This window comes from Psammomys obesus, unplaced genomic scaffold (assembly GCF_907164565.1).
Source record: "Psammomys obesus unplaced genomic scaffold, mPsaObe1.curated_primary_1811, whole genome shotgun sequence".
Taxonomy (NCBI): domain Eukaryota; kingdom Metazoa; phylum Chordata; class Mammalia; order Rodentia; family Muridae; genus Psammomys; species Psammomys obesus.
The window spans coordinates 1,258,480-1,283,817 of NW_026595981.1; the positions used below are offsets into that span (position 1 = coordinate 1,258,480).

Sequence of the window (25,338 nt, forward strand, 5' to 3'; positions counted from 1 at the left end):
GGGGGGGGGGGGGGGGCTAGATGTGTTCAGCAACATCAGAATCTGGGTAGGTCAGCCTCCACCCACGATGTACAACAGCAAGGTCAGGGTCTGAGCTCAGGAGACCAACACCTGTCTCTCCTTTTCCCACCTAGGGTGTTTGAGGGACATGTCTGAAGAGGGCCTCTCCAGCCTCCGCTTACAAATGTGAAGGGACCCCAACTACCTATATTAGGGTCTTGTTTAACCTACCACTAGCCAAAACTGTATCCATCCATAAGTGTCCAGCCCACACAAGGTCACCCCTGAGTCCCTCTGGAAGAAAAGAAGACTCCCTGTGCCTGCCTCCCTCCAGGCCCCGCCCCACCTCCTATCCCGGAGCTGCTCTAAGAACTGCTCCTGTCCCTGGAGACCATCTCCCCAGGCCCCACCCTACCCCACAAGCTGGTTGGAAAGAGTCACAAGAGTTGAGAAGCTGATCCAGGTGGGGACTCAGGGTGCTGCTGCCCATGAACCCCTCACTTGGGGTCACTAAACTGGGGGTAGTCCTCCTCCAAGCGGGGTGCAAGTTTCAAGTCAGGGCCGAAGGTCTTGTCTCCATGTAAGTCGGCCTTGTCTTTCCGGACGACCCTGTTGTCAGGGGAATCCTGCTGTTCCCGGAGCTGGGCCTGTGCGGTGGGGTTGGGGTTCCTCACGCTGCCCACAAAAAGGGGCATGCCTACGGTGTCGTCCATGATGAAGAAGAGGAAGGGTCGGTTCACAGTGAAGGAGGAGATGGACATCCGAGTCATGGCTGTGCTGGTGGCTGCGGCCGCCTCCACGCCAGCCTCACTGAGTTCCATGGTTGACTGGTGCTGCACGCCAGACACCACCAGACTCTGGTCAGAGATCCCACGCAGGTCTGGGCCCTGAAACAATTCCTGTAGGCCTGTCCAGAGCAGCAGATGACTGGTCAGTGCTGCCCCCAGGCCACGTGGTCCTGTCTGGCATCCTCGCTAAAGGGAACGCTGGAACCCACATGTTAATTGGTATCCATTAATCCTTCACGTCTCAGCCTGGACACCACTTCTGGAAACCTTGTTTTGTTCTGTTTTCCAGACAGGGTTTCTCTGTGTAATAGCCCTGGCTGTCCTGGGCATGCTTTGTAGACCATGAACTGCTGGGATTACAGGCACGTCCAGCTAGAAGCCTTTTTGATCAAAGTCTGCCCTAGGTCCTGGTTTGATGTCCTCCAGGGTAAATACCTGAGTCCTCAAGCGCTCACTCCATTAGGCTGAGCCCTTTGTACACACTGAGTTCTTAGCTCTTCAACATGGCGACCCAGCCTCTCCTCTTCCCTTTCCAAGCTAGCCAGTGAGGTTCACATATCACCCTGAACTCTTTACCCAGGGTTCTTTGTGATGCCCGGTCTTAGGTGGCAGAGTAGTTCATCCCAATCTACCCAGGACAGAAGGAGAGGGAGCGTATTGAATGCTCCAGGCTGCGGGCCGCCTCTGATTCAGACACCCTGCCAGCTCACATACCCTGCCCAGACCCCTGGGCCCACCCTCTCCCCAACTCCCTTACCCAGCTGGCTGAGGGTGGCCACTAGGTCCAGCTGCTGCTTCAGATGGAGTTTAGGCAGCTGCACCTTGGTGGGCTTCTCCCGCAGAGAGGGCTGGTATAGCGTATCCCAGCTCAGGTTGGCTAGTACTTGAGACACGTTCCACTTAAAATGAGTGGGCATCATGACCACAAAGCTCATGTTGTTCTTGAAGGGGAAATGAGCCACCTACAGACAAGAAAAGGAGAGACCGTGAGGACCAGAATGCACCTTGACCTGACTGGAGTCTGGGCCTAAATTCTGTAATTTTTGTTTATTTGTTTGTTTTGGTTTTTCGAGACAGGGCTTCTGTGTGTAGCCTTGGCTGCCCTGGGCTCCCTCTGTAGACCAGCCTGGTTCTAACTCACAGAGATCTGCCTGTCTCTGCCTCTCTGAGTGCTGGGATTATAGACAGGCAACACCGCCCTGGCTACTTCTGTACTTTTGAGACAAGAGCCAGAGGTTCAAGCTTAGTGTGCCTTCACTTTACCTGGGAAGCAGAGTGATATCAGGGGGGCACGTGACCAGATGAGATAATGCATTTACATCTCTGTGTGTGCATACATGCGCAAACATGCACAAGTGTGTTTGCACATGTGTGTGTGTGAAAGCAAAGGGAGGCAGACATCAGTTGTCTTCCTAAGTTGCTCACCACCTTTTTTTGGTCATCTTTTTGTTGTTCTTTCTACACAAGGTTTCTTTGTGTAGGCCTGGCTGTCCTAGAGCTTGCCATATAGACCAGGCTGGCACTGAACTCACAGAGATCTGCCTGCCTCTGCCTCCTGACACCTTTTTTGGACACAGGACCTCATAAACACCAAGCTGGCTTGGAAGTTACTATCTCGCCAAGGATGACCATGAACTTCTGATCCTCTTGCCTCTCCGCCTCCTAAGTGCTGGGATTACAGAGCTGTACCATCAAGCCCAATTTTTGTTTTGTTTTGCTTTTTAAAGACAGGGCATTGGTGAGTGAGTGAGTAAGCCAGGTATTGGTGGTGCACTTGGGAGGCAGAGGCAGGTGGATCTCATGAGTTTGGGGCTAGCCTGGGCTACAATGCGAGTCCAGGACAGCCAAAGCTACACAGAGAAACCCTGTTTCTAAACAACAACAACAAAAGACAGGGTTTTGTATCTCAGGCTGTCCTCAAACTCACTGTGTAACTGGGATGACTCTGAGCCTCCTTCCAAGGTCTATTTTTATTTTAGTATATGGGCATTTTGCCTGAATGTTTGTGCCTCATATACCTGCAGCACCCTCACAGTCCAGAGGAGGGTGTCGTTTCCCCTGGAATCTGAGTGACAGGTGGTTAAGAGCTGCCTAGTGGGTGCTGGGAATCAGCCCCTGGTCCTCTGCAAGAACAGCAAGTGCTCTTAACTGCGGAGCTGTTTCTCCACTTTGAACTTTTGATCCTCCTGCCTCTGTCTCAGAAGTACTCGTGACAGCAGGTGGCATCGGCGTGCCCGGCTTATATGAGGCTAGGGGAAGAACAAAGGGCTTCATGCACGCGGGGCAAGGACTCGGAACTAGTGACCAGCCACACTTGAATCTTCTGGAGTCTTCTGGAGTACAGATGGCTTCTCCACTTGCTACCAGCTGGCTGGACAAACAAGCTACGGACCTTCCGGGCCTTGCCTCTCAGTCCTGCCTATAGATAGCAGGTGGAGCTACTGCCTTTCAAAATGACCTATAGAGGAGCCACTGGAAAGGGTAGGAATCTGCCTCTCTCACCTTTCACCTTCACCCAGTGAATTTGCTATCTATGCCGAGATTTGGAATGGAACTTTTCTTTTTCTCTTTAGACAGGGTCTGGTTATAGCCCTGACTATCATCAAACTGCTTCAACCTCCTAAGTGCTGGGATTATGGTGTAAGCCACTGCACTTAGTCCATAGAACCTTTTTTGAAGAATTCTTGCAGTTAAGGCAGCATAGAAATCACCAGGCTCAAGACTCTTGATGCTGAGACCCTCTGAGTTGTAGCATAGCACCAGTGGGAGGATGGGTGCCAGGCCTGGCTGCCTGGGCCTGACTATGAAAGGCCAAAGGAGGTTGGGGAGATGGGGCCAGGGGATGAAGGAAGAGTTCGTAGCACAGGGCTTCCAGGGCAGGAGCAACAGGAAGGTGAGGCACTCGGCGGAGCCAACCAGGCGATCATTCTCTCACGAGCTAGAGAGAAGTCAGGCTGCCCACAAGGCTCCTTCCTGCAGAACCACCAATGCTATGCCTTGCTTGCCCAGCAAAACTAACTGACAGAATGGGTGAGTAGGTGTATGCCACACACCTGGCATCCCAGCACTCAGACAGCAGGTACAGGAAGATCATGAGTTCAAAGCCAGTCTGTGTAGCATTGCCAGACAATGTCTCAAACAAACAGAATCAGCCCATACTCTTGTCTCGGGCACAGGTAATGGGCCCAAGGATCAATATCCTAGCCAAGGAGCCACACGAAGCAAGGGAAGCCAGCTTGGCATGCAGCTCCCTCCAATCGGAATGCTCTGAGCAGCAGGCTTCAAAACCCAAATTCCCTTAAAGAAGCTCTGTGTGGGAACCCTTATCTTTCTTTCAAAGCAGGGCCCTGGTCTTCTTGGGAGCCACTAGAATCCCAGAGTAGATCCCAACAGTATCTGGCATGTGACAAAAGCTCAATATATTATCTTAGCAAATGAACCTCAAAGAGGCGGTGTTCTGAATGGAGACATAACAGACCCTCTCTCCCAGTACCAGGCCTAGTCTGCTAGCAAAAGCCAAAAGCCAGGATGACCTGTATCTCAGGTTGCTCCAGCAGGAACCATCGCAGAGGGTAGGACTGTGCGTGCATCATGTCCACAGGCACCATGAACTGCTCATCCAGGTAGAAGGAGTCTTTCTGGGTGAGGCTCGAGTCAAACATGGTTCTCCAGAAACCTGCAGCCAGGCAGAGGGCAGGAGCCATGTAACATACGATCAGCCTCCTGCCCTATGCACCTAGAACCCATTCAGGGAACAAACGGTAGGAGCCAAGCTCCCAGAGGTGGGCCAGTTGCCACCCCATCGATCTCAGGTGCCCTCCCTACATTGGGCTTGCGTTTCTCCGTCCCTCTATGGTCCTAGTTTTCTCTCAGGGTGGTCTGTCCTTCACAGTTTCTGAGCTTCCTTTTCACACAACCAGACAATCTCCCACTCTATGGCCTAGCAACTTCAGAGCAAAGCTTACACAACCCCACTTAGCTGACAGAGCAGGTGGGGCTGTCCGGGTGAGCAGCTTAAGAACAGAGCGCCACCGAGTGCACGCCTGTGATTCCAGCACGCAGGCAGGCAGAGGCCGGTGGATCTCTGTGAGTTCGAGGCTAGCCTGGCCTTCAAAGTGAGTCCAGGACAGCCAAGGCTACACAGAGCAATCCTGTCTTGAAAAAACATAAACAGAAGAAGGAGGAGGAGGAGGAGGAAGAGGAGAAAGAGGGGGAGAAGGAAGAGGAGGAGGAAGAAGAGCCCACCGTGAAAGTGGATGGCATTGAGGAGAAGCAACACAGTATTGTCTGGCAGCTCAGAGAGGAAATCCTCAATCTTCCCCTCCGTGGCCTTCTTCACCCATTGGTTGATGTTCATCAGGTCTTCCTCCTGCCTTCCAGTCAGTTTCACAGGCTTTGCACCAAAGAGCTTTTCTGATTGCTCCAGGAAACTATCCTTGATGGGAAATCCTGCAAGCAATGAGCCAGAAGCTCATCCCAGGGCGGGGCCTCCACAGCCGCCAGCATTCTGCCTGGCTACCGAAACCAAGCCCTCTCCCTCAGTCTTGTTCACTAATGGCAGGGCACTTCTTGGGCAGTGAGTGCCGTCAGCACCTACCTTTCTGCAGGTATATTCTGGCAGCCAGTCGGATTGTCCCGGGGCCTAGGTTCTGGCTGAGGTGGCTCAGTAGATGGGGAAGGCAGGACCCTGTGTCCACATGCAACACTCGATGCAAGCTCTGCAGTGTTTGGTTCTGAGCACCTGAAGGGGACCAAGTGGGCTGAGGCCCAGGCCACAGGTTCTTTCTTGCCCTACTTCCCACTCGCACCCTCTCACATCCACATGGCGAAGGACCACTGTTCTCCTCCCCTCCCACACCCACTGAGCCATAGGACCCTCAAATTCTACTTTCATTTCTGCTGCTGACTCACTCAGGGTACCGCCGTTTCCCACAGCGAGGCCTTCATGTCCAGTGGAAGATTCTATAGCCACCAAACTCTTGTGCTAAAATAACTCGGGGGACTTGTCAACCACCACATTTGTAGGCTACCCCTTGATTTCTGACTCATAGAGGGTGGTGCCAGCTCAGACACCTGCATTCTACCAAATGTGTCCCTGATGGAGGAACCCCTGCGGCACTGAACCCTTTGTGGCTTCCGACTTCTGGACAGGTGCTGCCCCAGTACCTAGTGCTAGGTGAGCGAGGGCTAGGGCCACACTAAGGGGTGACAGGACAAGGTTGGAGCTGGTGGATGTTTGGGCCACCGAGGAGAACAGGTCAGTGGTAAAAGCCATCATGGCCTGAGCCAGCCAGCGACTCTCCTCTGCAGTTGGGGTACTCTTGCAGTCTCCCAGGGACCTCTTCAGGGGGGCATGGTCACCAACACCCTACAAGGACAGATCAGAGGTCAGTAAGGTCAAGGGGTCAGCTCCAGGTTCTCCTCATCTCCCTCACAATCCTCATGCTACAGGGGAGCAAAGATCTGAGGAGATGGCCATGCTGGAGTCCCATCCCTTCTGAACCCGTGAACATCAGTCTCAGGACCATGTCTCCTCTCCCCCATTCTCTTGCTCTTCCCTCTGGCCCCACCCACTCTTCCCCAGCCCCACCTGGTTGTACCTGGTTGGCTAACTTGAGGAGGGCAAGCGGGGTCAGCTTCTGCTGGGCCTGCTCGCTCACTGGCTGGAGAAAGGAGAAAGGAGATGGAGAAAAGGCCCTTCCTATATGTCCCCACCTTGCCCAAGACATGGGTGAAAACCTTGAGCTCTTCCCTCCGAAGCCCTCACTTTTGAGTACCTGCTGGCTCGGGAGATCCATGGCACCCACAGGAGAGATCTGCTGAGAAAAGGGTGACCATAGGCAGGGAGGTCCCTCAGAGCTAACTGCTCCCTGGACACAGCTTCTCCCTCCCAACCCCTCTGTCCTCTTCCAAACCTGCCCCTACCCCCAGCATCTCCTTCAACCTGACTGCCTTCGCCCCACCCAGACCTCTCAGTTCAGCCTCACCGTGGAGCAGGGGATTTGCAGACAGGATAAGCTGAGTACCAGGAGCCCCTGGAGCAGTGTCATGATCCTGCATCCAAAACAGGAAGAGTCAGTCCCCACTTCACACTCAAAACACCAGGAAGTAGACTGATTGCTACCCACGGGCTCCCTGACCCCGCCAGGCTGTGGAACCTGGACCCACACCTAAAACTGTGGACCTTAACCTGAGAGGTGGGATTTTCATGAATTTGTTTTCACCCTTGTGGTTTTTCACTTAGTCTGTATTCTTTAAGTTTCATATTGCTGACCAGTCCTGGGTTCAAATCTAGTCTCTGCTTCTTGCCAGAGGACATTAGGCTCTTCCCTTAATGCCTTTGAGCTTTGCCTTGTCTTGAAAATTTGTGGTAGAAGTCCTTCCTCTTCACATGTAGATTTTTTGAGGACCAAAATAAGAATCTTTGTAAATATTGAGTATGATGCCTGGCCCTCAGTGACAGATATCAGGGAAGGCTTCCCATCCTGAAGAACCCATCTGACCTGTTGTTCATTTCCTCCAGCCTTCCTCAAGCCGTCCAGGTCCTACCCAAAGGCCCCGAGAGTTCAGCTCTGGTGGCAGGGCAGCCAGGAAGCTGCTTTGTTGACCCAGTAGCAGAGCCCAGTGAATGACTGACCCAGACACCTTTGGACTTACAGGGACCATGAGCCTCATCCCAATTCGGCCCTGAATTCTGCTCCAAGGTGCTTTCGGGAAGCCCGACTGGCCAGTGGGGGTGGGCAGGTTTCTGTCCGGAGCCTCCAATAAAGGATTCCTTCCCATCCCCAACTCCTACCCATGCCTTGTCTCAGGGCCAGCTCTTCCGGAGCATTCTTCCGTCACCCCCACCATTGTGTCCAATACCTTCAGCCAGGGCCTCATCTGCAACCTCCTCCCAGTAAGGACAGTCCTCCAGGCTTTGAAGTGCTGGAGAGACTTCTGAAGCTGCCGCACCTCTGCTCCTCACCACCCCAGGCCTCTGTGAAGCCGCAGGCTCCCTGGATAAATTCAGCCAGACCCCTTGCCCAGGTGCAGCTGCCCCCTCATCTGTACCACCCCTCTGTCCTACCTCTCCAGGCTTCTCGCTGCAGCACACAGTGTTCTGGACCCGCTCAATCCCCACGCTCTGCACGGTGCAGCCAGCCAGCCCAGCTCTCTCCTCCCACAGGACCTTTGCTCTCAGCCAACCCCCGTTCAGCTTGCGTTCTCTGCTGGTAAATATTGACCTGCACATCCGGTTAAACATTGATATGGGGGCCAGAAGCCCCTTTCCCACCAAAGCTTCTAATCTTAAGACAGCCACCCAGAACCCTGCCTGAGCCTGGAGGAGGGAGTTACAGGGGCAGACAGTCGACGAGGCCAGGTCGGGCCAGGCAAGAGTAGATCGGGGATGCTCAGGGACCTGGCAAGCCTTCCCCTGATCCCTCAACACGTGGGGATTATCCAGTCAGGCTTAGGGGGACTGTGTGATCCTCACAAGGGCACAGAACTGGGACCGGAGTCACAACCCGCCATCTCCCCACCCCCAACCACAACTGTTCCAGGGAAGGGGCTGCTGCAGGAGCCTGTTCACCCAACTGTCACAAGCCCAGGTTCCTGGGGCCCAAGGCAAGGGGTGGGGAGATGAGACTCAGAAGGAGGCAGGCCCTCCAGGGTCCCACCTCTTCAGCAGTGTTCACTTTCCCCAAGGATGAGCAGGCTGAAACTGGCCCCGCCACCGAGACCAGAAGCTCTGCATCCAAGGCAACCAGAGGACAATGGTTCCCTCACTGCACCTCTTGCTCTGCTCCTCAGAGCTCTGGAAACTACCAGCTCTTAGCTTTCCTGACCCTACTGCCATCAAGACGAACTTGGTGATACAAGCCAATACCAGCACTTGGAGGGTAGAGGTGAGAGGGTGGGGAATATAACAAGGTCAACCTCAGCTACACATCAAGTTCAAGGCCAGTGGTTTGAGGGACTAGACCTTGTATGAAAAAAAAAAAAAAAAAAAAAAAAAAGCTGGGCATGGGCCTATAGTTACAGCTCAGAGGTTAAGAACACTGGCTGCTCTTCCAGAGGATCCAGGTTCAATTCCTATCGGCTACGCTGTGGCTCACAACCGACAGTTGCCTCCAGTCCCGGGGACCTGATGCCCTCTTCTGATCTCCGCAGGGACTAGACACACACTTGGTACACATATGTACAAGTGGAGAAATCACTCATACACATGCAAAAATGTCTTTAAAAAAATGAAACTTGGAGCCGGCCAGCCTGGTCTACAAAGTGAGTCCAGGGCAGCCAGGGCTACATAGAGAAACCCTGTCTCAAAAAAAAAAAAAAAAAGAATTAAGTTGTGCCTGGTGGCTCATGCCTATAAGCCCAGCACTCTGCTTCAGACAGGAGGGTCACCCCAAGATTAAGACCAACCTGAGCTATGTGAAACCATCTCAAAAAAACAAAGACAAGCTATAAGCCAAACATGGTGATATATGCCACTACCCCAGCTCCATGGAAGGCCGAGGCAGAAATGCCTGAGCCCAGCCTTGGCAAAACAAAACACAACACAGCCTCACTCAGCTCCATGGCTCTTCCAAAGAATTTATTGATATTTACATGGATTGCAAATAGTGAGGAGGCAGCAGGGGCCTCATCTCAGACCTCTTCTCTGCTCCAAATGGGGACTCAAGAGATGCCAGGCTCTTCCCACCCCAGGGAGGAACCTGAGATGCAGAGATGATTCCTGCTGCCCCTTCTCCCTAGGGGTGCTGGTCCCAAGGGCTGCCTCCCCAGCTCAAGGCACAAACACTTGTGGTTAGGGGTACAAGGCAAGGCATGGATTCATTCCTGGACCATCTGGGTCCATATAACCTCTTCCCTGGCTCTACTTCCCCTCTCCCCCCTTTTCTGGTCCCATACTGGGAAGACCTGGCCAAGTGGATACGTCACCCCAGCTCAAGTCCTTAAACTCCTGGGTCATGGCTAGCCCTCCTTAGGCTGGAGCCCAGGTACCGTCAGTACTTGGACGGGAGACAGAGCTAGGGAGGGCTTGCCTAGAAGAAGCTGGCCGAACACAGACCCTCTCATTTCTTGGAGGGTCCCTCTCCCCATGTGAACCCAGAAGGCAGAGCTGGGGAGCAATGAGGACCTCAGTGCTTCTCCCTGCTCCCTGTCTTGCTGGTTGGGAACAGCATCTCCCCAGTTCCATGAATGAAGCCACTTCATGGCTTTGGAGATTCAGGAGCTGTGTGACCCCAGACAGCAGGCCATGTGGGTACCCAAAGCCTGGGACTTGCCTAGAGGAGGCTGCTGAGAGGTCAAGGCTGAGGAGGGGATCTGAGGGCTGTCTCTTCACCCTTGCCCACAGCCAACTCCTGCCTGAACCTACGCCAGGAGGCGGGTGATGCCATTGTCCGAGCCCAGCAGAAGGTGGCGTTTTGTAGGCAGCACAGCCAGGCTGGTGAGTGTGCCACGGAAGTTCTCAGAACTGAGCTTTGTGGTAGCCTGGGAGGGTGGCTCAAGCAGAGAACAGACGCCGATCTTGTTGGCCACAGTGCCAGTGACCACCTCACTGCCGTACAAGTCGAAGGTGTGGACGGGATCCGATGCCGACCTGTAGTGGTGTGTGGGCTTCTGCTCCAGCTCCTTCCAGACCGTCAAGGAATGGTCGGAAGAGGAGCTCACTATCATGCTGCCCTCCACAGCCTGCAGAGAGTGGGAGGAGCACACCGCGTCAGGGGGGACCTGGTATCTTGGCTACCCTCCAAACTCCAACACCATTCCAGGCTGCTGCTAATCTCAGCACTCAAAGGCATCTCTGTGAATTCAAGGTCAGCGTGGTCTACACAGTGATTTCCAGGCCAGCCAGGGTCTGGGTGATAAACAGTGAGACTATGTCTCCAAAAGCAAAATTAAATAATATTGTTGTTAACATGACCATCACTGGCTGGGCTAGATGGCCCAAGCCCATAAACCCGGTGCTCAGAACAAGTTTGAAAACAGCATGGTCTACATAAGAAGCTCCAGGCCACCTAGGGATCAGAGTGAAACCTTGTCTCAAAACACAAATGAAATAAACCAATCAAAATGACCCCAAAACAAACAAGCAAAAAACGCCAAAAACAAAAACCACCTGCAACCATTACTGTCATTTAAGAACAGACTCTAGTGAGGCAGTGGTGGCCCACAGCTTTAATCCCAGCACTCAGAGAAGCAGAGGAAGGTGGATCTCTGAGTTCAAGGCCAGCCTGGTCCAAGAGTGAGTTCCAGGACAGCCAAGACTACATACACAAAGAAACCCTGTCTGGGAAAAGAGAGAGAGAGAGAGAAAAAGAGAGAGAGAGAGACTGAGACAGAGAGCAAAGAAAAAGAGAGAGAAAAAGATTTTACTCCAGGATAGCAAGAACTACATATCAAAACTCTGTCTCAAAGGGGGAAAAAAACGTGGTTTATGGGGCTGGAGAGATGGCCCAGAAGTACTTGGAACTCTCGTAAAAGGCCATGTTTGATTTCCAGCCCCCACACAGAGACCCAAATCATCCATAGCTCCAGGTCCCGAGGGATGTGACACTGGCTTCTTACCTCTGCTAGCACTGCTTGAAGGTAGCGCACATACACACAAGCAGGCAAAACACTCATATACACATATAAAAGAGTCGGGCACGCTGGCACATAGCTTTAGTCCCAGCACTCAGGAGGCAGAGGCAAGAGGATCTTCTGTGAGTATGAGGCCGGCCTGGTCTACACAGTGAGTTCCAGGACGGCCAAGGCCATAGAAGAGATCCTGCCTCATTAATTAATTAATTAATTAATTGACGAGTAAGTGAGTGAATAACAAATCTTTAAGCCTTTTGTTTTGTTGTTTTTTTGAGACAGGGTTTCTCTGTGTTAACAGCCCTTGCTGCGCTGGAACGCACTCTGTAGAACAGCCTGGCCTTGAACTCACAGAGATCAACCCAACTCTGGGTTTAGAGTGCTGTGATTAGAGCACACAGGCATGTGTGCTACCATGCCTGACCCAACCTTCTAAGAATTTAAGAAAAAGGGCTGGAGTTCACTCAGTGGTTTAGAGCACTTGTTGCTGCAAAGGACTGGAGTTCAATTCCCAGCACCCACATGGAGCCTCACCACCTCAAGCAGCAGCATGTGTGGTACACAGACACACATGAAGGCAAAACACGAATACACGTCAAATAATAATAACAATAAAAAATTAACAAAATCCAACAGCTTCTTTGCAGACATTGCCACATCTGAGCTTCCTACCAATGTGTGAGAGACATGCTGTCACTGTCCTTTTTTTCTGTTTTGTTTCGAGACAGGTTTCTCTGTGTGGCCTTGGCTGTCCTGTACTCTATTTGTAGGCCAGGCTGGCCTTGAACTCACAGAGATCCACTGGCCTCTTGAGTGCTGGGATCACAGGCGTGTGCCACCAAGTCTGTCACTGTCCTCTTTTAATACTTATTTTTATTTGTGTGTGTTTGTCTGTATGAGAGGGCTGGTGCTCACAGAGGCCATAAAGGGTGTTGAATCCTCTGGAGCGGGAGTTGGATAGTTCTGAGCTACCCAGTGTAGACGCTGAGAACCAAACTCGGTCCTCTGAAGAGCACCTGGCACTGTCCTCATTTCACGTGGGAAAAACATGCTCACAGACACCTCAGAGAGAACTGGGGCTGACACCCAGGACGGCCGCAGAGGCAGAGTCATCCTGACACTTCTTTAGAATGGTAGAACTTAGGGGCACCTGCAAGCCAGGGTGCCTGGGGCTCTGGACAAAGCTGGGCAGCTTGTCTTCTCTGATAGCAGCAGGGAATGTCCTCAGCCTCCATCAGGCTGCTGGAAGAAATCCTCCACAAGCAGCTCTGTTTCTCCCCTCCTAGAGCTTGCTGGGCATTCCCTGAGGCCAACGATTGAATACAGAAGACAGGGACAGGCATGCTCCTGCCCCCATCAGAACAGCCCAACAGGGGGCATGGACTCTGCTCAGTGGTCTCCAGGCAGTAAACAGCCTCCAGGCTGAGCTTTATTTAACCTGAACTGGGTCACAATCCTCCAAGCAAGGCAAATATGGACAAGGGTTACTCATTACAACATCTCTGTGGAGCAGCAGGGTCAGTTCTAGGCCTGGTTCCTGCCCCTAACCCGCCTCTTAGACAGCTGGGTCCTGAGCTGGCCTACAAGGCCACCTTCCATAACCATCAAATGTCCCTGACTAGGCATAAAGGACACCAGCATAAACCTGTCCTCACTCAGGCCAGACCCTGAGCAGAAGTGAAAGGATGGGGTCAAAGGCAGTCACCTTGATCTGTAGAATGTCCCCTTCATGGGCTGGCCAGCCTCGTAGAACCAGGCCCGTGCGGGTGTCCAGGAGCACCATGAAGCCCGAGGAGAAGCCAGCCACAACACTACGGCCACTGGGGCTAACTGCCAAGGAGCGAACAAGCCCAGGGTTCAGCCCTCCGCCCAGTCGGAACTCATGCTGTAGGCAGAGGGAGATCATGCTCAAGGACCAGCCCTCACCACCACCTGCCCTACTGCGCTCCATCCCACTCAAGCCCACAAAGCCAGGAGACCTGACTCTCCCACTCCATCCACGAAAGCGAAAATCCCGGACCCCGGTCCATCCCAGAGCCCCACCCATGGCTACTGCAGTGTTCCTGGTCCGCTCTGCGTTCCTTCCCTGACAGCTGCTCAGAGACCCCAGCAGCACCGGGAACTGCACACCTCCTGACCTGCAAGCCAGGCTTCCGGCAGTCCACAAAGCGCAGGGTGGAGTCAGAGCTGGCCATGGTGATGCTGGTGTGGGGAGCAGGCATGACAGCTACAGCGGTCAGGGGCACCCGGCTGTCTGAGGGGTCCACCGTGCGAAGGGTCTTCCCTGAAAGAGGACACAGTACATCTGGGCACCTAGATGCTATCAAAGAGCCCTGGCTACTCAAGGCCCCTGACTCTGCCCGTGCCTGCACCCCAGCCCCCAGTTACCCTCAGAAAATGCAAACACTTTCAGGGCTTTCTCATCTCCCCATTTCCACAACGAAGGCAAGGTCCCACCTCCAAAGCAATCTGCTGCAGCTGGTCCCACACCACCCCCCCACCCCGGTCTGCCCCAGTGCGACTCTATTTACTCTTCCCCTCTCCATTCATATTTCTCTTTACAAGGATGACAGGTGACACTGCACAGGAATCTTCTAATGTGGTGTTTTCTCACTTACAGGTAGAAAAGCAGAGGCTTCAGGCAGCAGAGCAGCTTGCTGGCAAGCCCCAACTCTTCTGTCCCACCTCACTGTTCCCCCTTAAGATATCCATTACAGGCTTCTCATGAGGCCCCGTTCCCAGGGGCCTGGCTGGCGCACAGTAAAGCGGCCGCTGACTAGGGCTCACCTGGGCCCGCTCACCTGTGAAGGGGTCCCAGATGTGCACTGCCCCATCACAGCTCACCACGTACTGCGGGGCTTCGAGCTGGCCCACGTAGAAGACGCTCTTGCGGTGCTGGGCATAGATGAGGCGGGGGGCCGTCTCACTGGTCCCGTCCCCATAGTTGTACAGTGGCCACAGGCGCACAGTACGGTCCTTGCTGCCACTCAGAAAGAAATCTTCACTGCTCAGGGCGGCCACACATTTGACAGCCCCCGTGTGACCAGGGAAACTCTGCAGGCGGATCTGGTGGAAGCAGAAGTGGGCATCCTGCTGGCTCACACCGATCTCATACTGCCAGTACGCCAGCCAGTTTCCGCTCAGGCCGTGGGCACTCCGGGGAAGCTCTCGCTTCAGGGCATTGTCTTCACTCCTGTTACTGAGGCCCCCAACACCCCCTCCAGACATGGAGCCCAGTGGCCCAGGACTCTCGGGCTGAGAGTCTGGGATCTGGATGCGGTTTCCAACCAGGACACTCCCAAAGGTCCCAGAGTGTCCATCATCCGGGAGACAGCCCCCACCCTGAGGGTTCCATTCAGGGCCGGCACTAGGCATGCTGGGCTCCATGCTGGCTGGGTTGCGAGCGCTGGGGCTCATGCTTTCCAGATACAGTCCTGCCAGTTCCCCAACCAGCTCATGGTTGGGGATGATCTTCCGGATGATGTCGCCTGCAAGGGAGTGGAAAAGGTCCTGAGATCAAGGACGATGGCAAGTAGCTGCTACCACCTACTCAGAGCTTAGAAACCACAGAAGCCAAGGCAAAGCGAGACTGGGCAACGCTGGGTAATTAAGTCCTTGTCTTTAAGCCTCAGTCTCCTGCCCGGAACAGTTTTCTTAATCAACACAGAGATATCAGTGTTGTCTCTACAGAGACACACATATATGCCAGGCACCATACTGGCAACAGACACAGGATGACTGAGACAGCTGTGTCCTCCCTCTTGGAGCTTAGAATTCTCTAGAGCAAAACACACCCAACCACAGGGTTCCTCATCCTGTTCTGAGGAAAGCCCAGTACAGCTGCCATCCCAGGAGGGAAGCCACAAAAACCGACAGGCCACCCACTTCTTTGCTGGCAGCTTCTGGCGACCACCATCCTCCTCTGAGCCTTCCCTGCTCAGAAGATTCTCTCACTCTCTCCCCCTCTCCTTAAAGATTTTTTTATTTATACCGCATTCTGCCTGCATGTGTGCCACACACTGGAAGAGGGCCCCAGATCTCACCAGAGATGTGGTCGCTGGGAACTGAACTCAGGACCCTTGGAAGAACAGCCAGTGTTCCCAACCTCTGAGCCATCTCTCCAGCCCCTTAGATTCTCTTTATATGTCATTGTCCTGGTTAGTTTTTGTTAGTTTGGCACAAGTCATTTGGAAAAAGGGACCCTCGATTCGGAAAATTCCCCCACTAGATTGGCCTGTGGGCATTTTCCTGATTAACAATTGATGTAGGAAGCCCAAATCACATGGGTGGTACCCCTCCTGGGGCAGGTGATCCTGAAGTCAGATAAGAAGTCAGACCGGGCAAGACACGAGCAACAAGCCAGTGTGCTTCCACGGCCTCAGCTTCAGTTCCTGCCCAGAGCTCCTGCCCTGACTTCCCTCAGTAAGGGCATGTGACCTGAGAGTTGTAAGATGAAATCAACCCTTTCCTCCCCAAGTTGCTTCTGGTCATGATGTTCAATAAAAAACCCTAACTAAGAAAATCACCATGGAAACTGTGATCTGGGGCCAAATCTGTTTGCTCTGATACTAAAAACACTGTGCTGAAGAGCCACTGTTAGCTCGATGTGGTGGCACTGCCTGTGACCCCCCACGGAGGCAGGTGCAGGCAGGAGGAGGGCATGTGGGAGGCTGGCCAAGACTACACTGTAAGATTTCATCTTTAAAAATCAAAATCTAAGCCAGGCAGCAGTGGCACACGCCTTTAATCCCAGTGCTTGGGAGGAAGAGGCAGATCTCTGTGAGTTTGAGGCCGGCCAGCCCGGTCTGCAGAGTGAGGTCCAGGACAGCCAAGGCTACACAGAGAAACCCTGCCTCAAAAACACAAAAACCAAAGCCCCCCCAAACCAAAACAAAACACCCCCCCCACAGAGACACCAAAAACAGGAGCTAGAGAGATAGCTCATCAGGCAGAGAGACCCACTGCTAAACCTCATCAGCTGAGTTCAATCTACGGAACCAATGGTAGGCCAGAACTGACTCCCAAAAGCTATTCTCTCCCACGCCACAGAAGGCACACACCCACAAGCACAGGTATCACACACAAAAAGATAATTTTTCTAAAAATTATCTTCTAAAAAGAAGAACCATGAGTTGGCACATGCCTATAATGCCAGCAGAGGACAGGTGGAGGCAGAAGTTAGCCTGGGCTAAAAAAAAAAAGAATCTACTGCCGACTCTGGAGGGCAAGCATTGGGGCCCACCCGGGGAAGAGACGCAGTCACCAACTCTGTGGAAAGCAACGTGACGGGCAGTACCCAACAGGCAGGAGAAGGGGACGTAGACGGTGTAGGCCATCTCCACGGTGAACACCTTCCGCAGCTCTTCCAGCAGGGAGGGGTCCACCGGCCGTCGCTGCCCATCAGAGAAGGTCACCTCTGGCAGCTGGCCCTCGGCACAGCCCTTGGGATCCAGCTGCAGATCCTGCAGGCGGGAAGCCCAAGGGATCAGGGAGGCCACAGCGCTGGCCTGGCCTGCCCAGTCCAGATACTCTGCCTACCTGCTGCCGGAGCTCGTGCAGATGAGAGAAGACTTGGAAGAAGGTGGCTACTGGCTCGCTCAGGTGCTGCTGGACCATCTCCTGGCCAATGCGCAAGCAGATGAGGGCGATGAGACTAATGGTCTTCACGCACAGGACAGTCCGGGCCTGGGCCCCACTGGGGAACCTAGAAACAGAGAGCATGAGTTCCAAGCCCCCCTCAGGACCTGAGCAAGAACCTCCAATAAAAGAGGCTGTCGGCGCATCAGCGCAAACCAGGTGAGAACGGAGGCACAGAGACAGCGTGCCTTACTCGGAGGTCCAGGCAGGCTGGGTGAGAACTTTTTCTAATTTTATGTGTTTTGTCTGCATGTATGTCTGTGTACGTGCATGCAATGCATAGAGACCAGAGACGGTGGCAGGGCCCCTGGAACTGGAGCGACAGATGGCTGTGAGCCACCATGTGGCTGCTGAGAATCTAACCTGGACCCTCTGGAAGAGCAGCCAGTGCTCTTAAGCCCCAAGCCGCTCTTTCCAACCCCCTTTTTTGTTTTTCTGAGGTGCTAGAGCTCAAATGTAGCACCTCCTGCATGCTGGGAACGTGTCCTACCACCAAGCCACACCCACAACCCAGAACCAGACTCTTCCCTTTTCGTTTAAGACAAGAGTCTCAGTATGTAGTCACAGCCAGCCTGGAGCTCTCTATGTAGACCAGGCTGGCCTCAAACTCACAGAAGTTTCCCTTCCCCAGGGTTCTGGAATTAAAGGCTTGTGCCACCGCACCCAGCACTGGAGCCATGATTCTTGACACCCAGGCCAGTATTATCTCCTTTCCCCTGAGCTTCCCAGCCCCTCCTGGGGGCCCCTCAGCCAGATGACTCCCACGGAGCAGGGGCCTACCCTGTGACGAGGGAGGTGAGGAAGCTGAGCACAGGCAGCAGGACCTCGTGGCTGATGCGGGGCAGAATGTCCATGAGGGTCGTGTCTGAGAGGTACACGATGATCTTCTGAGTCAGCGTCACGGCCGCCAGCAGCCCTGCCTCCTTGCGGCTGTTCAGTCGGCTGGGGCTTGAGTTGCTCCCTGGGGCCACCTGGGACCATAGCAGGGATGAGGGCCGGGCCACCCCACAGACTTCCTGGAACCCCAGAGATTTGGGGCCAGTCTTTGGATGCTCCCCAGCCTGGGCCTGCTGAAGCAGGGACTGACCAGGTAGCTGATGTAGGGCAGGTACTGGTAGGTGAGGACGGGCTCTCCATACAGGTGGGCGATGTGGAGCAGACAGCTGAGCACAGGCCCCGACACTCTGTCACCCAGGACTGGCCTCCTCTGGTAGATGTTGCCAGCACTCGATGGGGGGCTCCCGCCACCGCTGACTATGAACTGCTGCCGAGTGGGCCCTGCCAAGGAAGGGCCAGCAGCCTTGAGAAGCTGGCGGAGACCAGAGGAGAGCCTGCTTTCCAAGACTGGGGGGCGGTGTCTATCCGATCCATAATGGCTCTTCCCCAGCCCCAAACCAAGAAAGGAAGGATCAGGTGGAGACCCAGAACCTGCCCTGGAAGTGATGTGAAGTTAGGGGAAGGACTCCCCGAGGGAGGGCTAAGGATGGGCAGATGCAAGAAGACTGGTCTCCAGCACTGAGCACAGGCCTTACCGATATAACACGATGTCAGCAGGCGCAGCAGGTTCCGGGCCACATAGCGAGAGGCCACGGTGGGGCCAAGCTTGGCGGACAGCCAGCGGACCATCTTGCAGGTTGTATCTGCGGGGCAGGAGCAGGCCCTGAGCTCATCAGATAACTCGCCCTTCCCACTCTACCCGCTGTACCCCACCCAGCCAGCTCGGGGCTGTGGCTCTGCTGGGGAGCCTGGCCGCACTGGGCCCACACACTTGGCCATGGCAGAGCTCCCCAGTCAACGACCCACGGAAACTGACTCCGCAGGCAGGACCTGCAGGAAGGTCATCCTTCCAGCAACATTCCCAAGTCCCTGAATATAGGCCTGTCCCTGGCTACCACCCCTGTGACCTCTCTTCAGTAACCCTTTCAGTCTTTCGCTGCCTCTCTGATGGAACCACGGGGGCCTCGGAGACCTGCACACATGCTGTTCCCTCTGTCTAGAATACTCTTCCCAAGGCAGGCCTGACCGACAGTTCCTGCTCCATTTACACCTCAACCATCCTTTGCTTTTATTTCTTCATTATTTTTCTGCTGGTAGAGATAAGACACCCAGGGCCTCACACATGCCAGGCAAGCGCTCTACCACCAACCTCCGCCCCCAGGCCAAGGTGTCCCTTTTAAAGGCGCCTTCTCTGACTCCTGAAGGCAAATCTAAGCCCCTCTCCACCCACACATAACACTAACACACTGCACTGCATCAGACCACTGTCCACACGTGAGCTCTGTGTGCGCTACAGTGGATCAGGATGGACCCACGCTCAGCACAGGAAACGGTGAAGGAAGAGTGGCTGAGCAACGTCTCCCGGGCCCAGCACTCACCCAGGAGGATCTTCTGCTCTTTGCCTTCCGCCTGCTCTGTCAGGGGCTCCTCTTCTTCTTCATCTCTGTCTCGTCCATCACCAGGAGCCACAACCGTGTCCATGGACAGCATTGTGTCCGACAGGGCGAGCTCAGATGCTCCCGTGACGTCATCTTGTTCTTCCTCCTCCTCCAGCACCACACAGCCTTCCTCCTCCTCCTCCTCCTCTTCCTCGGAGCCCTCACTCTGCTTCAAGTCCTGGCTGCTGTCACCTGACTGGAGGCTGTTCTTGTCCACAGGGGCACCGCCGTCATCCCCACCCCGCTCCTCGCCCTGTGAGGCCTCGCTAGTACTGCTCTTGTCACTCAGCTGGCCCAGGCTCACAGCCTCAGCCTCCTGGGGCTGGGGAGACTCAGCCACATAGAGGCCAGCTTGGAAGTCCTCTGTGTCTGGCAGGTCAGCCTGGTCGTGGAAGCTGACGCCCGACCTGTAGTCTGGGAGCCCCAGGCCTGAGGAAGCAGCAGGTTCCCCGTCTATCTGAATGTCCTCCCCAAAGGCACAGGAGCCAGGCCCAGACCTTGGAAGCTCGCTTTCCTCATCCTCAGTGGTCCCGACCAGGCCTTTGCCCTCCTCCTGGGAGGCCTCCGCGCCAGCCAGTACCTGCAGAACATGGGGCAGCAGATGGACGAGGAAGGCCTGCAAGCCCAACCGTACCACCAGCTGGGCCACAAAACAGTCAGTGTACAGGTAGAAGCGGCCATGCAGCCGGCAGGGGCTCTCATAGGCACCAATGAGAGGCTTCAGGAGGTACTTATTGGCATTTTTGGGGCCCAGGGCCTTGGCAACAGGTTCAAAAAGATACCAGGCTGTGTACACAGCCGTGTGCTCTTCAGACATGAGTGACAGCACAAAAGGCAGCAGGATTTCCAAGCCCTCGGGAGTGATGTCATTTAGCACAGCACCCAGTTGCTGCCATAAAGCAAACACCAGCTCCCGCCCCTGGACCTCGTCTTCCACACGCCTGGCCTGATACAAGAGAATGAACTTGTGTAGAGCTGGGAAGTATGGAGGGAAGGGGACCACGGAGCTGAAGGGGCTGAGCAGCTGGGCTGGGCTGGGTGGGGGCAATCCCTGGGAAACAGGCCTGTACTCAAACAGCGGGTCTAGCCTGCCCTTCTTCACCGCCTTGGGACTCTTAGGTCCACTCAGCTGCAGAAGTGTGTCCAGCACAGGCTGCAGAGACACCGGGATGTCCTTGGAGTGGCGTGTGCAGAGACCCCGAACAGCTTCAAAGCGTACCCACAAAGGCGCATCAGGCTGCAGTGTCCTGACCCTGGTGGCAAACACCATCTCAGCCAACAGGACACCCAGTGCCTGCATGTCTCGATGGAAGAGGCTCTGTAGGTGCACGGGTGGCTGGACCTGAGGCTGTTCAGGTACCTCCAATTGGCTCCCTAGGCCTTTGGCCAGGAAGTTACCCATTTTCTCCAACTCTTCCAAGGCTTGTAAGGGACTGAAGCCCTCCGGAAGAACAATCTTCCCTTCTTTGCCCTCCCCAGGGTCCAACCCAGACGCTTTGCTCCTGCAGCCTGGTCGAGAGCCTGAAGTTGCTGAAAAGGACAACAGGCCAGGTGAGGCCTGACTGAAGGAGGTGGCCGGCTGGTCCCCAGCTTTCCCAGGAAGGGAGATGGAATCCAGAGCTTCTGTAGCCTGTTCTAAATCATCTTCCCCCGGCACGGGCCTGTCTCTAGTCCAGCCAGTCTCACATGGAGTGGCCTCTAACACAAGCCTGCCCACACCATTTATAAGCTGTCCTGAAATGTCCTCCTGGCCTGTGGCCTCCTGAATGGTCTGCATCAACAGCCGGGGGACGCGGGGAGGCTCAGGAGCCAGAGCGGGAGCCCCAGCCAGGCGCTGGGGGTGTGGCTGGTCGAAGAGCTGCACCACACCATAGCTGGTCAGGTGGGTGTGGGCATCCACCAGATGCAGACACACATTCTTCTCCTTCACGGCCTCCTTGCCCTGGAGTTTGTAGCCAAAAGTAAGATCAATCCAGTGGTGCAGGTCCTGGGACACCTCCCAGCTCTCCAGCAGCGCCCTGTGGGCAGCCACAAACTCTTCGTTGGAGCTGCACCAGGCCGGCACATCCAGGTCGGGCATGTCAGGGTGGATGGAGCAAAAGATGGAGGGGTCTGTGTAGAATTCGGGGATGCACTCATCAGGTGTCCAGGTCTGCATCCGCTCCATGGTGGCGGGATACTCGTGCGGCTCCCACTGCGCCCGGACGTGCCCACAGAGCACCGCGCGGGGCGTGCGCCGAGCCTTGTAAACATAGTACGTGATGTCGGAGAGCACGTCCGAGATGTGGTGCGGGACGTGGGGCGGCTCCCCACTTCCTCCCGCACCACCTGCTACAAACGCCTGCCGGGTCATCTCATAAGTGAAGTCCAACTGCTTATCTCCCTTGTTGAGTCGGAACTTGGATTTCCGGAGGTCTCGGAAGCGCCCATAGGGCGTGGTAAAGTCCACCACCCAAGGCAGCACTGGGTGATAGTTGGGATCCCCCTGCCGTCGACCTGCCAGCCGATTCAGCTGCATGAGGTAGTGGAAGTTGCTGATTCGGCCATGGACCCAGTCCAGCACAAGGCCCCTAAGTTCCTTCTGACAGGTGGGGCACTCGGGTCTCCCTGCCCCCTCTTTTTCGGACCTAACACCTGTCCCGTTTTTTCCTACAGAGACGTCCTGGTTCCCGTCCTCAGAAGGCATCTCATAAGCACTCAAGTCCAGCCGGAGCTCACTGCAAAGCTTCTCATCCACAGCAATGTGGTGCAAAGACAGGGCTCCACAGGCCAGCCCCTGGCGGTGGCAGGCGTCCATGGCCCTCAGGACACGGAAGAGAATGAAGAGCACCTTGGCTTGGCTGTTGGTCAGCTTGGCAGGGCTGAAGGTAACGACATCATGCAGGGAGAATGGCACATAAGGATGAACCACATACAACATCTCCGGTGACTCCAGCAGGGCCTCAGCTCGCAAAAGGCTGGGGCAGGCAGGGCTGCCCCGAGGGGCGCAGGGCCCATCTCTGACACTTGATGGACACTGTCCGGATTCGCCCACTGGCAGGAAGGCGCTTCCGTAGACCCTCTGTAGAGCCTGCCTTACAGAGTCCAGGGCAGGCACAGCTGACGGGGCAGTGCTGTGCCTGTACGGCTGCCCGTAAGTGTGGTATGCATGGCGCCACAGGTTCCTGTAATTCTGGGCCGCCACCTCCTGCATGAAGCGAGTGAGAGTTTCGGGGCTACAGGACCCCTCTTCGGATGGCAAGACTCCGCCCAGCGGGTAAGACAGTCTCCGTTTCCGAAGCCCGTGCACCTCCACTCTCGTCCAGCCCGAGGGCAGCCTCTGTACGGAGCGTTGCAGCAGGGTCCTGACTTCCGCTTCACCCAGGCCTTCGGCCCGGGGACAGGGTCCCAGCCGGCGCTCTCGGAGACCAGCCAGCCAACGCGCGGGCACTAGGGCCACCACGTGGGTGCCCCCCGGCGCCGGGGCCAGTTGCCGGGCGTCGATGTTCAGGTCTCTCTCCACGCCCCGGAGCAGCTCCTCCATGTCGGGCCCTGAAGGTGGGCAACAGCCCTCGGCCCCCGCCGTAAGAACCATTTTCCGCCCTCTGCTCCCCTGGGCCATCTGGCCCTGGCCGCCTGGGGGGCAGCGCGAGGCTGAGCCTGGCCACGGCCCTCCTCGCAGTGGCTTCCGGGGTGCCAGGCCGGGAAGGTTGGGATGGGCAAGGAGCGGGGGCTGGAGCACAGGTGACTAGGCGAACCAGAGACAAAGGAGAGAGGGCCTGAGGGTGCTCTTACCCCTCCGCAGGGTCCTGCGCTCCGGGGCGCAGCGGGGCGGGCAGCGCCGAGCGCGAGCTCTCTGCTCCACCGTGATGGGTCAGCTGATGCGGGTCATGTGATCTCCCAGACACGGAAACAACCGCACGTGTCTCTAAAGGCCCCGGTGAGATCCCGCCTCCTGCTCCTGCCCCCACCTCCTGCATGAACGAAAAAAAACGCCTTCGCTCCGTTGCTCTTTTAGGGCTTCTTTCCAGCCTCGCTTGGTTCTGGGACCACCCGAACGACTCAGCCGCCCTTAGGTGCAGAGGAGGATCATCCTGAACAAGACACTGGACCGCTCTCCCATCCCTGATTTCTTCTCCTGCAGGCTCTGAGCCGCGGATCGAGTGAGGCTCACCTCGGAAATGCCAGCCCTTTAGCCAGGCGTCTGCTCTGCCAACAGCAGATCCAGGCCTTTACACAAGCGCCCTCTCAGCGCTCCCACGCTACTCTACAAACCAAGGAGTTTTAATTTTCCGAAGCATTTGGTTAATAACTTGCCATTTGGCTCTCACAACGGCCTAGGAAATAGAGAAGTGGCCCAGGCAACAGAGGCCTGGAGTTCTTAAAGGGAAAGTTCTCCCTTTAAGACTTCCTGTTGAAAATGCAGATGCACAGAACCAGTTAGCATGGTGACAGCCTTGCAGATGCCACTGTGGCTCTAGGTGCAGCACAGGACAGGGAACAGAAACCAGAGGGCCTGTGCTCAAAACTCCCAATAAAAGCTTTGGTTCTGGCTCATGTACAGTCCCGGCCAGCAAACAACTTTTTTCAAATAGTGCTCTGACACATTTGAGTGTGTGTGTGTGTGTGTGTGTGTGTGTGTGTGTGTGTGTAAGTCTCTACCTAAGAGTTTGGTGCTGAGGTTCAGGCCCTTAAAAGCACTTAAAAAGAGGGAAGAGAGATGGTGCAGCAGTTAAAACCACTTCTGCTCCAGGGGATCTCACACCCAGCTTCCACAAGCACCCACACACCCACACCTATACACATATAGAAGAATAACTCAGTTTTAAAAATTAAAAACCAGGTGTGGTGGCACAACCTTTAATCCCAGCATTTGAGAGGCAGAGACAGGCCAGATCTCTGTGAGTTCCAGACCAGCAAAGGCTACATAGTGAGACCCTATCTCAAAATAAATAAGACAGATCAGGCAGAAGATTACTGCGAGTTCAAAGCCAGTGTACTTGAGACTTTCAGGGCAGCCAGGGCTGCACAACAAGATCTAACTCAAAAAAGAAAGGGGAGAGAGGAAAGCGGCCCAGAGAACGACATCAGTGCTTTAGAGATGACGGCTTCTTCCCCGAGGGCCGCTGGAGCCGAGGACGAGCTCGATCACATGAGCTTGTATGTAGTGACTTCCCCATTTCTGGAGCCGGCCACCTGCCAAGAGCTTTACAAATCTTGTTTCATTTACTTTTCTTTCTTTCTCTTGTTTTCTCTCGTCTGTTTTCTTGCTTTCTGTTTTCAAAGTGTGTGAGAGTGAGTGTGGGGTCGGGGGTGGCTGCACGTGTGCGTTTGTCGGTTCTTTCCTTACACCATGAGATTAGGGAATCAAAACTCAGGGCGTCAGGCTTGGGCAGCAAGCTTTTTTACCTGGTGGACCATTTCACCCACTCAAGTTTGGGGACTCTTTTCATGTTAATATTGCAAGCGTGAGCCGTCACATCCAGCTTCGCACTGTCGCTTTACAAAGCTATTGCTAAACCTGTCACCTTGGCTCAGACCTGTAACTTCGGTATGCAGGAGGCAAAGGCAAGATTCACACATTGATGTCTAAGAGAGCCAGGACCACATTGTCAAACCATCAAAACAAAGTAAGGAACACTATTAGCTATTTATTTAGTTATTTATTTATTTTTGTTTTTTTGAGACAGGGTTTCTCTTTGTAGAACTGTCCTGGACTCCCCCTGTAGACCAGGCTGGCCTTGAACTCACAGAGATCCGCCTGCCTCTGCCTCCTGAGTGCTGGGATTACAGGCATGCTTGCCACCACGAACAGCTGTAAGGAGCTATTTTAAGATGAGGAAGCTAACCAGCCAATTTTGGTAAATTTGTTACAGATTACAAAAGAAAGTTGAATGCTGGGTAGTGGTGGTTGCATGCCTTTACTC

At 54.7% G+C, this 25,338-nt stretch overlaps 2 protein-coding genes across 8 annotated transcripts; both read right to left on the reverse strand.

Moving 5' to 3' along the window:
* Positions 1-155: 155 nt before the first annotated feature.
* Positions 156-7,954, reverse strand: Serpinf2 (serpin family F member 2). Of its 6 annotated transcripts, XM_055620484.1 has the most exons (11): positions 7,858-7,926; positions 7,653-7,767; positions 6,776-6,842; positions 6,566-6,607; positions 6,389-6,451; positions 5,955-6,156; positions 5,386-5,529; positions 5,034-5,237; positions 4,322-4,464; positions 1,546-1,750; positions 156-907 (listed from the first exon to the last, which is right to left on the reverse strand). In XM_055620484.1, the coding sequence occupies exons 3-11, from the start codon at positions 6,836-6,838 to the stop codon at positions 498-500; spliced, it is 1,476 nt and encodes a 491-aa protein (XP_055476459.1). In that variant the 5' UTR covers positions 6,839-6,842; positions 7,653-7,767; positions 7,858-7,926; the 3' UTR covers positions 156-497. The 6 variants fall into 6 exon arrangements, with proteins under 6 accessions (XP_055476459.1, XP_055476461.1, XP_055476457.1 ...); XM_055620486.1 differs by lacking the exon at positions 7,653-7,767 and having other exon boundaries at positions 6,566-6,604; positions 7,858-7,954; XM_055620482.1 differs by lacking the exon at positions 7,653-7,767 and having other exon boundaries at positions 7,858-7,954.
* Positions 7,955-9,348: 1,394 nt separating this feature from the next.
* Wdr81 (WD repeat domain 81) lies at positions 9,349-23,775 on the reverse strand. Of its 2 annotated transcripts, XM_055619861.1 has the most exons (11): positions 23,586-23,775; positions 19,373-23,385; positions 18,530-18,637; positions 18,085-18,275; positions 17,778-17,968; positions 16,899-17,064; positions 16,657-16,822; positions 14,162-14,848; positions 13,499-13,644; positions 13,066-13,245; positions 9,349-10,472 (listed from the first exon to the last, which is right to left on the reverse strand). In XM_055619861.1, the coding sequence occupies exons 2-11, from the start codon at positions 23,031-23,033 to the stop codon at positions 10,152-10,154; spliced, it is 5,817 nt and encodes a 1,938-aa protein (XP_055475836.1). In that variant the 5' UTR covers positions 23,034-23,385; positions 23,586-23,775; the 3' UTR covers positions 9,349-10,151. The 2 variants fall into 2 exon arrangements, with proteins under 2 accessions (XP_055475836.1, XP_055475837.1); XM_055619862.1 differs by lacking the exons at positions 9,349-10,472; positions 13,066-13,245 and having other exon boundaries at positions 13,524-13,644; positions 14,148-14,848; positions 19,373-23,768.
* Positions 23,776-25,338: the final 1,563 nt, after the last annotated feature.

Excerpts from the sequence above, each read along its gene's own strand:
- Serpinf2 (XM_055620481.1), bottom strand. Across the intron at positions 4,465-5,033 it reads CAATGCCATCCACTTTCACG|GTTTCTGGAGAACCATGTTT; the intron begins GTGGGCTCTTCT and ends GCCTGGCTGCAG. Across the intron at positions 1,751-4,321 it reads TGGAGCAACCTGAGATACAG|GTGGCTCATTTCCCCTTCAA; the intron begins GTCATCCTGGCT and ends TCTTGTCTGTAG.
- Wdr81 (XM_055619861.1), bottom strand. The coding sequence starts at position 23,033 with ATGGCCCAGGGGAGCAGAGGGCGGAAAATGGTTCTTACGGCGGGGGCC. Across the intron at positions 17,065-17,777 it reads CTCACCTCCCTCGTCACAGG|GTTCCCCAGTGGGGCCCAGG; the intron begins GTAGGCCCCTGC and ends CTCTGTTTCTAG. Across the intron at positions 10,473-13,065 it reads GGGACATTCTACAGATCAAG|GCTGTGGAGGGCAGCATGAT; the intron begins GTGACTGCCTTT and ends CACTCTCTGCAG.